We start from the raw sequence: 14,165 nt of genomic DNA, 5'->3' as shown, positions 1-14,165 counted from the left end.
CCTCCCAAAATACATACAGGTTAATTAGAAATATTGTTGGTTTGCTGTTGATGAAAAGTCAATTTACACCGTACCAGTGTTGACAGGTGGCTATTGGCCTTATGGATATTTAAGATGGTAGAAATATTTAAATTGACTCTTCGCATCGGAAGTGAGGGAATTTACATATACACATTGTTATCTACAGAGCCACTTGCCTCGTAATGGGCGATACTAAAGGGTAAGTTTTGGGGGTCTGATGCAATCAGGCCCACTTTCATTGTGTGCTAATGCAGTCTCAGCAGGCTGCAAATCCCTGATGATTAAGTTATTAGCTGTATGATAAGCACTAAGTAGCTTATAGGGCAACGTTGAAGCCATTTCTCCTTGTGTTTAGATGTTAGTTCTTATTCCTGCAAAAAACTGCAAGTCCACCATGAGACCCTCTTATAAAAAATGGCCTCAGTGTCTGTCCTCTGTCCGTTGGACCTGATCAGACTGTCCATTGTCCTATAAATGCTGCAAACAAGTCAAGAAAACAAAGGAACTTGAAATATCTATAGATCTTAGTGGCTGCCACTAAAGTGGATATGGTTAATCAATTGCTATATGCTAATTTTGCTCAACCACCTCTGTCTTTGCTGATGACCTCACATTCTGCATTACTAACAAACCAACAGCAATTAAAAGCAACTGCCTTGATGTTTTTATCCTTGACTTAGATTTCTGCTGCCTTGTACCTCACTTGTAAGTCGCTTTGGATAAAAGCGTCTGCTAAATGTAAATTTAAATGTAAAATTCACCAAACCAACAAACCACAACACATCTGTCATTATATGGGTGTGTCCCAATATTCGTTGTCCTGGTTTTGAAGATAACAAGTCCTAAGTCATCTCAAGCCAAAGGGTAGTCGCATGGTTACTCTTACCGTTTCTGTTTTTCCCAAAAAATGTACTGGATCTAAACCAGTCGGGTTTTAATTATCCTACTTCGTTTTTCCCCTTTATGACATTTTATGACATTCTCATCTCTTTATCCTATTGAAACAGTTTTATCTAAAAATAAAAATATAAAGTCTGGCAATTACATGATGTGAAATAAATGCTGTAAAGCAGTAGAGCTGTGGGTTCTTTGGCTGTTCACACAAACAAGCCTCAGGTTGTAACTGACAGATACTGAAGAGTTGGAAACTAAACAGCCAATAAAAACAGCTCATCTTGTTTTGCTTTATTATACTTTCTTATCACGTTTGGAACTGTAATTGTGCTGCTGGCACCTTAATTATACCTTTTTTTTCATTTCAAAAATTCCAGGAACTTCACTACACTGAACTATTCAATAACAACATTGCTGACAGGCACCTACATGTACTGAGACTCAGGAATTCAGATTTATTTAGTCTCTCAGTACCTGAAGGCAGATGCTGCTACCATGTCATTTCCATATGATCTGCAAAGTGTTGAAAATGAACAAATCTGAAACAACCTCAACTCAATTAAAAACTAAAAATTAGCTCATAATTAAGTCTGTATTGAGGGGTGAAAAATGAAACAATTGCATACGTAGGAGTTGCTGCCGTTAGTTCTTAATATTTGTGAACCAGCATCCTACAGGATGCTGGTTCACATTACTTTGCATTAATTACAAATATCCTAAGAGCAATCAGAGACTTTCTAGTAGGGCACTTGAGAAAAGCACAATGGCTGAGCTTTCATCTATAAACCTGATGATCATGTCACGGTCTCCATGTTATTTCCTGTTTCCTAACTTTTATTTTGTAGTCCCTCCATCTCATTTCCTGTTTCCTTACTCAACTCCAGTAACTTTACTTCTCCCCATAAACTCCGATTGCTTTCACCTGTGCCCCTCTCTGTTTATTCCCAGTTCTCTGTATCCTGACACTGAGTTGTCCAGCCAGTTTTTTGTATTTTCTGATCCTCAGCCACCCAAACTTCTTAGCCACTAGTCTCCTGCTTCTACATTTCAGATCTGAACTGGATAAAATATATTGTGGCCTGGACATGTTGTACTTTTGATTTTGGATTGAATGGGATTAATAGGGTTACTGGAATGAATGATGCTGGATTTTGGAAGTGGATTGTTGTCGGATTTGGATTTGGCCCTTCTCTATTCCGCTAAATTTGCCACTCACCTGTACTCGTGGTTACCTGAGAAGCTCCAACGGACTACTGATAGTAACCTGTGCTACAAGCCTTCACAGATTATAGTCCCTCACTTACTGCTCTGTTGTTGGTCTCTATCAACTCCATACCTTCCTAAATGGTCAAATTGTTTGCTGGTGAGCAGTTCATGAGCAGTGGGTTTTTGGAGAATTTTGACAGCTTCTTTCTCATCTGTGTTTTCATGTCATTTAAAGCTGCTGAAGACTTTACAGAAAACTAATGTGACTTCAATCACGTCGGCTTTTGTTAAAATGTATATATTATGTTGAATGTTATTGCCTTTGTCTTAGTTTCCTGCACTTTGCCTAATTTTATTTGTTCTCACTGTGCAGCATTTATTTTGCAACAGATCGTGCGGGTTTGACATGATGGAAAGGAAACAAAATTAACTGGATGACCGTGTCATTTAGGTCATTGTCTAAATTAAGCCTTTAATGTGAACAGACATCCTATAAGCAAAAAACCTGTAATGTGTCTGTTACTTCAAGAAAGGTGTGTTACATAGTGAAACAATGCTCCTGAAACTGAAAGGTATGATCTGACAAAGCTCCACCTTTTTACTTCATGTCAACTGAGACAGGATGAGGACCAGAAATAGGCAGTCTTACTAAAGTCCTCAGTAGGAAGAGACACACTGACTGACAGATGATAAACTAATGGAAGACTGGATTACTGAATATTTTCACTGCTGTGGAAAACTGACCCTCTTCCTGTTTCATCCTGTGCTTTCAGCTTCACTGTGAGAAAATGGATCCGTCCTGTCACGCAGTCACAACCTCTGTAAAAACAGTCTGCAGATGGTGGAGGGTAAAACACATACATGAATGAGTGAGAGGTCTGAGATTTCAGCAGGATCTGAGATGCTCTTCTGTCTGGACCATCAGCCAGTGTGTCTTGCATGTAAACACACTGTGCCTACAGATTTACACCTATCCAGAAGTCCCTGCAACTCCTACAAGGTAAAATGAGCGAGGAAGAAAAGCAAAAATTCGAGGGAAATAAATGTTGTTTCAGACACAATCAGAGCCACAGAAGAGGAGCTGAAGACGTCTCATTCCTGCAGAACTACAAGGCTGCAGTGGAGAGACGGCGCCCCCTGGTGGAGGATCCACAGCTGGTCTCAGGAGCTCTGATAGATGTGGCCAAACACCTGGGCAACCTGACCTTCAACATCTGGAACGAGATGATCTCTGCAGCCCTGGGATTCTCGATCCAAACTCTGCCCATTCAGGAGTCCTCCCGTCTGAAGATCTTATCAGTGTGAGAAACATCAGCTTCCAGAAAACCCAGACATTTACCTGGACAAATTGGACCCTTTTCACATTTGTGGCTCTAAAGACTTTAATTTAACTTTAATTTGGGGACTCACAACAAGGATGATGAAGTTGGAGATGGTCACTGGTCCCTGGATGTGAAATTGTGGATTATGGCAGATAGCTTATCTGATGATTAACATCCATCAGATCCAGAAGATGAGAGGTACTAACACATGCATACACACCTTGACACACACCTTTTTACTGAGGGGCTGTGTCTATGCATTAGCAATAGGAATAAACTCAACTAAAATGTTAACTGCCTTTATTTCTGGTTTCTTAGACAGTAAAACAGTTTAGTGGCGACTCTCTTCACTCTGTATTGATTAAAAATTAAGTCGATTTTCTTCGACTTTGGGTTTCTTCGACTCTGGGTTTGCAACATGACTCTAAAAGGTCCAAAGTTATTTCTTTCACCAGTTTTTAAATATTGGAAGTGTAGCTGCTAAGTGAGCAGGGTTTGTGATCCTAGTGATGTTAACGTTAAAGGTGTTTCATAAGTAAATATGGACACGTGACCAGACGCAAAAATATTTTAGCCATAAATATTTATATATAAGCATTCATAACAATGGAAGTGCTTCTTAACCACCATGATTTCGTAATGTGTAATTTTAAAGGCTAGACAAAAATCAACATGAATTTAAAATGTATTTACTTTATTTAAAAAGTCACTGTTAAAGTCAAACTGTTAGGACTTATTTAAAATACAAAGTATTTTGGTGTCTTGTCTACTTGGTGTCTAAATGAAGCCTCCATAAGCAATCTTAGAAAAATACTCTTGTTTCCTGAAAGATGAAGAGCCTCTGTACAACGGTGTTGGGAGGAAACTCCTGCCCTATTTATTGCCTAATAGTAAAACATTCGACACTGATTTGTCTGACAAAGCTCCACCTCCAGCTCACCTGAATCCAACCAGGAAGTAGACGCATTTTCTTCCAACCGGGAAATGACACACAGACACAGAGAGACAGACCACAACAGTTTCTTTCAGACGGGACCCACAACTTCCCCCAGAGGGACGAAATCTATAGCAGGAAAAACCGGAAGAACGGCTTTTTTGAGCTACTTTAACTCGCAGCTGAAAATATACACCAATTTCAAATTTAAAAGGGGAAAACCGCTTGCTGGAGATATCTTTCAGAGAACTTTCTAGTGGAGGGAGTGGACCACAATTCAATTGGGTGGCTTCCTGTTTATCATTCTGCCTGGAGTATTTTTAGCCACGCTAGGAGGAAAAAAAATGGCTTTCCGATCGGAAGAGGATCTGTCTTGTCCGATCTGCCAGGATGTCTTTAAAGATCCAGTTGTTCTGTCCTGCAGCCACAGCTTCTGTAAACACTGTTTGCAGACATGGTGGAGAGGAAAACCTGTACAGGAGTGCCCAATCTGTAAGAGGAGGTCATCGAGGACTGATCCACCTTGTAATCTGGCATTAAAGAACCTGTGTGAGACCTTCTTACTGGAGCGGGATCACAGAACTACAGCGGCGTCTGAGGATCTCTGCAGTCTGCACTCTGAGAAACTGAAACTCTTCTGTCTGGACCATCAACAGCCAGTGTGTCTCGTCTGCAGAGATTCAAAAACGCACAACAACCACAAATTCCGACCCATCCATGAATTTGCACATGAACACAAAAAGGAACTGCTCAAATGCCTGAAGCCTTTACAAGAGAAACTAAAGATCTTGGAACAAGTTAAAGCAAACTATGATCACACAGCAGAACACATTAGGGTCCAGGCTCAACATACAGAGAGACACATTAGGGAGCAGTTTGAGATGCTTCACCAGTTTCTACAAGAGGAAGAGGAGGCCAGGATCACTGCTCTGAGGAAGGAAGAGGAGCAGAAAAGTAAAATGATGAAGGAGAATATTGAGGCTCTGAGCAGTGAGATATCAGCTCTTTCAGACACAATCAGAGCCACAGAGGAGCAGCTAAGAGCTGAAGACATTTCATTCCTGCAGAAGTACAAGGCTGCAGTAAAAAGAGTCCAGCAGCGCCCCCTGATGGAGGACCCACTGGCAGTCTTTGGGGCTCTGATAGATGTGACCAAACACCTGGGCAACCTGACCTTCAACATCTGGAACAAGATGAAAAGTATGGTGTCTTACACTCCTGTGATTCTGGATCCAAACACTGCGAACCCAGAATTTATCCTGTCAGACGATTTGACCATTTTAAGTCATGGAGAGAGACAGAAGCTTCCTGACAACCCAGAGAGGATCAACTATCACCGCTCTGTCAGAGGCTGGGAGGGGTTTAACTCTGGGACTCACAGCTGGGATGTTGAAGTTGGAGACAATTCAGCCTGGTTTGTCGGTGTTGCAGCCGAGTCTGTCCAGAAGAAAGGACCCATAAAATCTGGCTTCTGGCAAATCGAGTTCTACAATGGTAAATACAGCGCACGCTGGCAAGGAGATCCTCCTGTGGTCCTCAGAGTGAAGAAGAAACTCCAGAGGATCAGAGTTCATCTGGACTGGAACAAAGGAAAACTGACATTCTTTGATCTTGACATTAACATACACATACACACATTCACACACATCTTCACTGAGAAAGTGTTTCCATGTTTTGGCACATTAGATGACCTCCCATTGAAGATTTTACAAGGCAAAGTCTCTGTGACAAGAGATTAAAGTGACAACAGTGCTGACTATGAAGTGCTCCCGTGTTTAAAAGAAGCTTTACCAAAGTTTGAAACCACATGGTGATGCAATAATACAATAGATAAACCAAATCCATGCACAGGGGATATAGAGTATCGGGGCTTGTTTGCTGAAAACGGCTGCAGGATGAAGGCATAAATATTTTTTCAAACCAAAAGGGAAAAGCTCAAATAAGCTCTGAAGCTCAATGTTTGACTCATGGAGTGACCCCATTCAAGGACCATTTAATTAAACTTATTTGATGCTACTCATGTTTTATTTGGATTGTGGTTTATTTTTATACTATCAGGACCCTCATGATTGCGTATAAGCTACGTTTCATTTGATTATCTTTAAAAAACAATTGTGTGTGAATTATTTTCTGCACTGCTGAGAAAGTGTAAGTGGACAACGATCTGTGCTACTGACTTCCTGATTGAGACAATCAGGGTGACATCAGTTGCTCTCAAGTGCTGTGTTGTGTTGCAAAAGCCGTGACATTAATCAGCTGCACTCACAAGTGGCTTTGTGCACAGGGGAGAAACGTTTGGACACAGGAAAGGACCAAAAGGTGGAACAAACACAGTTGGTGAAAATGAGTCTCTTTTTTTTTTTTTTCAGCTGTTTTCATCACCTTCTGCAGGGACAGTTGGCCTGAGCCACTGCAGCCTCCATACTCCATTTCATTTATGTCCCCTGTGATCTGTAAATGCACTGAGTGTTTGTCCTTTTGGACTAAGGTGTTGTGTAGCGAAATTAACCCTTGAAAACCTCATCACTCTATATATATATATATATTCACTCTAATATTGTCCCATTTCATTTTTTTTTTTTTATTTCTTGTTTGCTTGTTTGTGATAATTCTACGCCCCCAGCACCTGTATAATGTATGATAGTGATAATCTGCTGCATTTCATCTGAGGGGCCACCGACAGCTCAACATTTCCCACATTTGCCCAACAATTTTTAATGTCCAAATTTTGTCTGGGAAAGTAATCGTCAGCAAACATTGAAATTAGTCGTCTTAGAAGATATTTAAAAAAATATTTTCTTGCCACATACAGTTCCATTATTTATACACTGTAAATTGCTGGGTTGTGGGCTGTTGAGAGGTGCTCTTCGTTTTTGATTAAAAATAATATTTCTCTCCTTTTTATTCTGCTTATTTGGGTCAAGCTTATATTTATTTACAGTATATCTCTTTGAATTTTTCTCAAATGAAATTCAGAAGGAGTGGCACATGTGTTGTAAATGTCAATAAATTAAATTCCTTAAATTGCACATTTATTGTCCGTAGCTGTTTTCTATTACATCCTTTTAACTGTAATAATCACTAATCAGTCATCTGTTACTCTATAACCCAAAGATTAACTGAAACACTCCAAACTTAATCTCCTGTATACAGTTTAAGAGTTTCAATAGCCGCAAATATTTATTTTATTACTTGTGTTCAATGTTTAATGAACTGACAGTAATTGAGTCAAGTTCAAGATTTACACTCCCACAGGATCTTTATTGATCCTGTGCACCATTGGCAGCAGGAGACACTTTTCCGTTATCTCCTCCTATATAGCTGCTTACTGATGTACTTGTATAAATTCCACCGTTAAATGTCTGCTGGCGTCTGCTGCACAACATGGCCACTTGATGGGGCTTCAAAATTGATTTGTTCAAACAGCCATAACCCAAGATTTCGCTTCTAAATGCTAAATTCTTAATGCTCTGCTTATATGCAGATTTTTATCCAAAGTGCATCACGTTGTTGCTTCTCATTCATCTGTTCACCACACACACACACACACACACACACACACACACACACACACCATGGTAGCTGATAATCATTAGTTAAAACTGTGTTTTATTGTCAGTTTCTTTAATTGAGTAATTATAGTAATTTCAATATTTCCTTTGTCATCCAGTCTGAAAACCTAGAAATGTAATTAATTTGAGCAATGACTGTGACTTTTCCTTTGAATAGTTTGGTAGGTTTTACTACTTGTGCTTGTTTACGCTGTGATGTTGCTATTTTTATTGGGATAAAAGAATTTTATGCCACATTTTACATGAAGCTCACATATTCTAACACTAATCTTTCTTTCTCCCCCTGCCTGTAAGGTAAGGTAGCAGTTTTAAGTAGAAGATATTTGTAGTGGGTAAAAAATATTCTCATTCATCCAAATGAAGATAATTGCCAAAATAATTGAAGGGGCGACGTCGAAGGAAAAACATGGCTTAAGCCACTTACCCAGTTACCACTCAGCTGTCTTCAGTCAATAGGACAATTCACCGTTTACAGGGACGTTTACAGGGAAACCTCAAAGCAGCAAAAACGAAGAAATAATAAAGGAGCCTAAAAGTCGGTCTCTAAAATATTGTTCATATCTTATTACTCAATACAACACTTTATTAAAACCCATGTTTTAGCCATATTTTGGTTCTTTATAATTGTTTGACACTGGACAGCTGGTGACACTGGGTGTTACCGTGGAAACACTGGTCAGCAGGTAACACAGGCTGCTGTCACGGAAACACTGTCAACAGGTCTCACTGACTGTTATCACGGGCAGGCCGTCAGGTAGATGTCACTGCTTATTGCCACGGAAACCCAGGTCAGCAGGTATTAGTTAGTGTTGCTATAGAAATAGTGGTCAGCAGTTATCATTGATCGTTACCATGGAGACACTAGTCAGCAGGAATTTCTGTATGTTACCATAAACTGGTGTCATTGATTGTTACCGTGCAAACACTGGTCAACAGGCACTACTGATGGTTGTCATAGAAACAATCTCAGCCCTCGCCACGGATTTTCATCTGGGAAACACTGATCAACAGTTATCGCTCGTTGCTGATGTGGGAACATGGCTCTTAGTTTAAAGTTATCCTCAGGTCATTGAGTAAAATGCTTTAGCTTCAAATTTGCATTTGACTTATTCAGCAGCAAAATCACAAGTTTCATTTCCTTTTAAATTTGTGTGTGTGTGTGTGTGTGTGTGTGTGTGTGTGTGTCCATGTGAACAAGTGTTTTTCAGTCCAATAAGAAGTCTTGATCTGTTCGCCAAAAGAGGAAATCCTGTCCTTTTACTGCAGCTCCAAATCTCCACTGGTGAGACAGAAAACTCGTCTGGTGAGTAAAATAATGACTTTTATTCAAATGTGGTGAAATGACAGCAAAAAAACAATGTTGTTGTTCAGCATTTTACTTCTGTCAGTATTACAACAGTAGTTAACAGCTAAACAACATGCATCAAACATTACATAGTTTAAAAGTTGTAGGCAGCAAAACTAATGGATGATCTGCCTGCAGCAATACTAAAACCGCTGCCGGTGTCTTTCATTGAAATTAACTAAATGAATGCCCGACTGTTTTTTTTAAATGAGATCTTTGTTTTATGGCATTTTACTGTTTTCCAGCCTTTATACCAACACACATGTTTGAGAACAAATTTTGTGTTTGCAAAATAACCTCTGAGAATAAAATCAGTGTTAAACAGATTTTTCTCCTTTTTGACAACCTATAGATAGATAGATAGATAGATAGATAGATAGATAGATAGATGTAGATATAGATATCTTATGTTTGTATCTTTTATTAATAATTCAGTGTTAACTCGCACCATGGGAGATTATCAGGAGCTGGTGATCCTGGTGGGAGTGGCCTTGTTTTTGACACTCGGCAAGTGCAGCGACAGCTGTAGAGGAGAGAATGGACATGCAGGTGTGCCAGGAACCTCAGGTAGAGATGGATGGCCTGGAGAGAAAGGACAGAAAGGAGAGCCAGGTAAAAATCTCCTGAGTTTACAAATGTACAGCATTCATCTAATGATGGTGTGACAAGACAAAAAAAAACTACTCACACTGCTAATTGTGAAACCTGTTGCTCTGAGTGCAATAATTTAAACTGAGTAAATAATTGAAGCCGACTGAGCTGATCTTTACACTTTAGAGAGATTTATTTCAGCTGGACAAAAACAGAATTTAATTAATCTTCAGAACTGAAACTCAGGTATCACGTCAATGCTAATACCGACGCTTCTTAATCACTGGTCCGTTTGTCTCCAGCTGTGAAGAAAAATGATCCAGTGGATGTAGGGGTCCTCTGGAATCTGAAGGGGGAGCCAGGGAATCGGGGCGCACAAGGCTCCATGGGTACCCAAGGTTTCGCTGGAGTAACGGGACCAGGTGGACCCGCTGGACATCCCGGCCGCCCTGGACCCGATGGCAGGGGTCAAGGTAATGACACTTTCTTTTTCTGATTATGTATTGTATTAATCACAATATAATAATGGACATGTGTTGTTTATAGATTCAGTTTTACATAAAACGCATTTGGTTTCAGCTTTTTGCTAACATTAGCCCAAAGAAGTGATTTGACCACAGCAAAGTTTGCTTTCTGCTTGTCGAAAACGTATTTGATAAATTGCCTGTAGTGTCTCCATTACTGTTACTATAATGTTGCAGCAGATAGAATAAAAGAACACATAGATATGGATTAGCTGATCACCCAGTCCTTTATAATGAGATCTGTCAAGAATGGGCTCAAATCTGTGACACCGTGACGAGCTATAAATGGAAACTCTGATCCCTGAAGCTTGTTGTGCTGATCTTACATTATACTGAAAAGATTTCTATGTTTCTATCCACACAATGTTTATCAGTGAACATAGGCTCATACACTGTACATAATCTGTAAGCCTGTTTGACCCTGAATGCACCTCTCTTATTTATTTCATTAATGAAACAGGTGTGTGTGTGTGTGTGTGTGTGTGTGTGTGTGTGTGTGTGTGTGTGTGTGTGTGTGTGTGTGTGTGTGTGTGTGTGTGTGTGTGTGTGTGTGTGTGTGTGTGTGTGTGTGTGTGTGTGTGTGTGTGTGTGTGTGTGTGTGTGTGTGTGTGTGTGTGTGTGTGTGTGTGTGTGTGTGTGTGTGTGTGTGTGTGTGTGTGTGTGTGTTCTAGGAGAAAACTCACCTCAGCAGTCCCGTTCAGCCTTTTCAGCGATCAGGACTGAAAACAGTCTTCCTCGATTGAACCAGGTTCAGTTTGTCGTCCATCACACACAATCTTAAAAAGTTTTAAAATATGTGAAGTTTTTAAATTTTTTTTTCTTTTTTCAATCTCCAGTTGGATTGAGAGGAAATAATTTAGCCATGCAGACACTTTAAGTTTTATCATTATCAGTTTTTAGAGGAACTACCAAAATAGGGAGGCAAAGATGGGCTGTAAGCAAACGTTACCCGCAAAAGTTCGGACAAACACCTTTCGCATTTAGCATGTAAAGATAACGGGAAGGTAAAGGAATATGGGCTGACAAATTGTGTGTGTGTGTGTGTGTGTGTGTGTGTTTCAGCCAGTAACATTCCAGAGAACTGTGGTCAACACAATGGGGGACTTTAACACAGCCACAGGTCACTTCACCTGCAGAGTAGCTGGTGTTTATTACTTCACCTTCCACTCCGTGGCCAAGGTAACACACGGCTGTCTGTTCTTTATATGAAAATAAATGCAGACCATGTTGTCATACAGTATGTCACACACATGTTCTGAGCATGAGGATGTGTATACTTTCCACAGTTATGGACTTCCATTCATTTCAGTAAAAACTGAACTGCAGGGCTTATCTGAGACCCTTAATGTGCACTATTATCACTCCATTAACATGTTGCATTACAGTTATTACATGACATTGTGTTGCGTGTTTGTAGGTCAGCATGTGTTTGCAAATAGCCAGTGATGGTGCGGCGCCCCAGAGGCTGGGATTCTGTGATTACCACAAGGACCGAAATGATCAGGTCAGTTTTGGTGCCTGGTGAGCAGCGCGAGTGCGTGAGGAGGGGAAATTGCTGATAAAACATTCCGTAAAATTCCTAATTTTGTCGTTGGGTTTCCGATTTGACCAATAACAACTGAGACTTTTCAGAGAAAACCTCAAACCAAAATGACCAAACCAAAATGTAGCAGCTGAAGTATTTGTAACGGCCGCACAGGAGGAAGTGACAATGTCTGAGTTAGGGAGGAACATTTAACTTTAAGGCGAGAGTCTGTTGTGTTTCCCGTTTCCAGTGGGATGTCAGAGCTGTGATGGTAAAGCATGACCACAGTCGGTCTCTTATTTTAACCAAAGGTTTATTACTGTACATTATTAAGTTCCCTAACGGAGCAGTCAGTTTGACCATGGCATTGCAAAAAGCTTAAAATGTACACAGTGCTTACAAGTGGTTTTCATGTAGCTTGTAATATGTTCTCCCACTTAACCCCTTCATGCTGTATGAGTTTATCTAGACTCATCCCCAGACCTGTTGTTGCGCACAGATGGATTACTGAACAGAACAGCACGGCAGGGCGTTCAGAGAGGCCCTGAGAAATCTCACAAAGGCGAAACCACATAATAACAAAATAATAGTACAATGACACAAAACAACCAGAATAAGATATAAAAAGGAGCTAAAATAACCACGCGGGGGAGAAAACAACTAGTAAGAATCCTCTCTGAAGCATGTCTTTGCTCAGAGGACAGTTGTCTCATAATACATCCATGACTGGTAGAGTCCCTGGGTTCACCTGCTTTTTGACTAACCGGCCGATATCTACAGGAGATCAAATCACAGTCAAAGCAACCACAGGGTCATTCAAACGTTAAAATGTGTTATGTGTAATAATCAGCACATGTCAACATCTTCCGCCTTCTCTGTATTTTGTCCAGATGTCTTGTCTAAACTGTGCATATTGTGTTTTAGGTGTTGTCGGGCGGAGTTGTCTTAAAGCTGGTAGCCGGGCAGAAAGTTTGGCTCCAGTCCTTTAGAGACCAGCAGACAGATGTAGGGGACATAAGTGAAAAACAGATCATCTTCAACGGCTTCCTGCTCTTCCAAGATGCAGAATGAAGCAACACAGCCCGGAGGAGAAGGCATTGATTTCAGATCACATTTCTCAAAAGCTGTTTTCTGGACGGTTAACTATAGCACAGTGTCACCGCAGTAACACATGTGAAACAATTACTGTTTATTGCATTTATTTGAACTCTAGATTTCACCTGACTTGTTTCCTTCATAATGACTCATGTACATTGATTAATGACTTAGCCCATAAATTCTACTTAAACGAAATTAAAGTTTCAGTTTGGCCTTTTTTTTTTTTGTGAGAGTAAAGACATATGATTTTTAGCCGATTAAGTGATTTTGCTGTATATGTCAAATGTCACAGCTAAATTTAATATAAAGTTTTCAAAATAAAAGGGGAGTGAATTCTGTGCTTTACTGTATGTTAAGACTATCTGACACTTAAACGCTTCACAGCAGTTCGTAATCCTTGGACAGATTGATCCTTTTTTTTTTTTTTAAAGGTAGTGTGAACAGGATTATCCCAAAAACAGGAACATCTTGCATGGGAAAAAACATACATATAATTAGCTCATGAACCAATAATTTTGACTTAAGTCCTATTCTCTCTCAAAGTTTATTTTGTTGCTTTCTTTTTATAGTAAAAAGTATAAAATTTGGTTCTTATATCAGTGATCAGTGATGTAGTATGTACTGAATTTTATGGTAGTACACATATCAGCCAATTCAGTGCATTGTCATCTGAGGCTGGTGCAGCTTTTCTAAAGCAGATGTGCAGGTTGGTTGGAAAACAAGCCGGGCAAATCCCCCCGAGGACCAGGACCCTGCATTAAATGATTATTAAACAAACCAGTACACGAACATAAATTTGTGTAGTACTGTTGTGCGCTCAAACAAATATTCAGCTTTTGGAAAACAAAATCTAAACTGTCAAATGTAGAGACTTCAGGACGCAGCTTGTGTTTTTACACAGCATTGTACTTGCACAAGTGTACTTCATAATTTCATAATTACATTAACATTCAAAAAAACCAGGGATTTGGTTTTGTCTGAGCACAGATAAAGTGTAAACAACCAACCAGTGAACCTCGAAACACACAAACTGAATTTAAAAAATTAACAAATCAAACCAGGACAATATAAACAGCTCAACACAACTAATGTTACAAGTGTCGACACATAATGCGACATGACTACTGCACTTT

General features: G+C 39.8%; 2 protein-coding genes across 2 annotated transcripts; both read left to right on the top strand.

Moving 5' to 3' along the window:
- The first annotated feature begins 3,619 nt into the window (after positions 1-3,619).
- c1qa (complement component 1, q subcomponent, A chain) lies at positions 3,620-13,372 on the top strand. Its single transcript, XM_067503875.1, has 8 exons — positions 3,620-3,641; positions 9,148-9,252; positions 9,730-9,906; positions 10,188-10,358; positions 11,081-11,157; positions 11,472-11,588; positions 11,827-11,913; positions 12,859-13,372. Exons 1-8 carry the CDS (start codon positions 3,635-3,637, stop codon positions 13,003-13,005), a joined length of 888 nt encoding a protein of 295 aa, XP_067359976.1. The 5' UTR covers positions 3,620-3,634; the 3' UTR covers positions 13,006-13,372.
- Positions 3,937-6,597, top strand: LOC137127208 (zinc-binding protein A33-like). Its single transcript, XM_067503873.1, has one exon. The coding sequence runs from the start codon at positions 4,722-4,724 to the stop codon at positions 6,114-6,116; it is 1,395 nt and encodes a 464-aa protein (XP_067359974.1). The 5' UTR covers positions 3,937-4,721; the 3' UTR covers positions 6,117-6,597.
- Positions 13,373-14,165: the final 793 nt, after the last annotated feature.

This window comes from Channa argus, chromosome 5 (genome assembly GCF_033026475.1).
Source record: "Channa argus isolate prfri chromosome 5, Channa argus male v1.0, whole genome shotgun sequence".
NCBI lineage: Eukaryota > Metazoa > Chordata > Actinopteri > Anabantiformes > Channidae > Channa > Channa argus.
Note: the sequence above shows the minus strand (reverse complement) of the source record. Positions and strands in the feature narration are given on the sequence as shown.

What these genes read in the sequence shown, in the direction of transcription:
- c1qa (XM_067503875.1), top strand. An exon ending in ACCCGATGGCAGGGGTCAAG is followed by an intron (nt 10,359 to 11,080) that starts GTAATGACACTT and finishes TGTGTGTTCTAG; the next exon opens with GAGAAAACTCACCTCAGCAG. An exon ending in ACAAGGACCGAAATGATCAG is followed by an intron (nt 11,914 to 12,858) that starts GTCAGTTTTGGT and finishes ATTGTGTTTTAG; the next exon opens with GTGTTGTCGGGCGGAGTTGT.
- LOC137127208 (XM_067503873.1), top strand. Translation starts at nt 4,722, where the DNA reads ATGGCTTTCCGATCGGAAGAGGATCTGTCTTGTCCGATCTGCCAGGAT.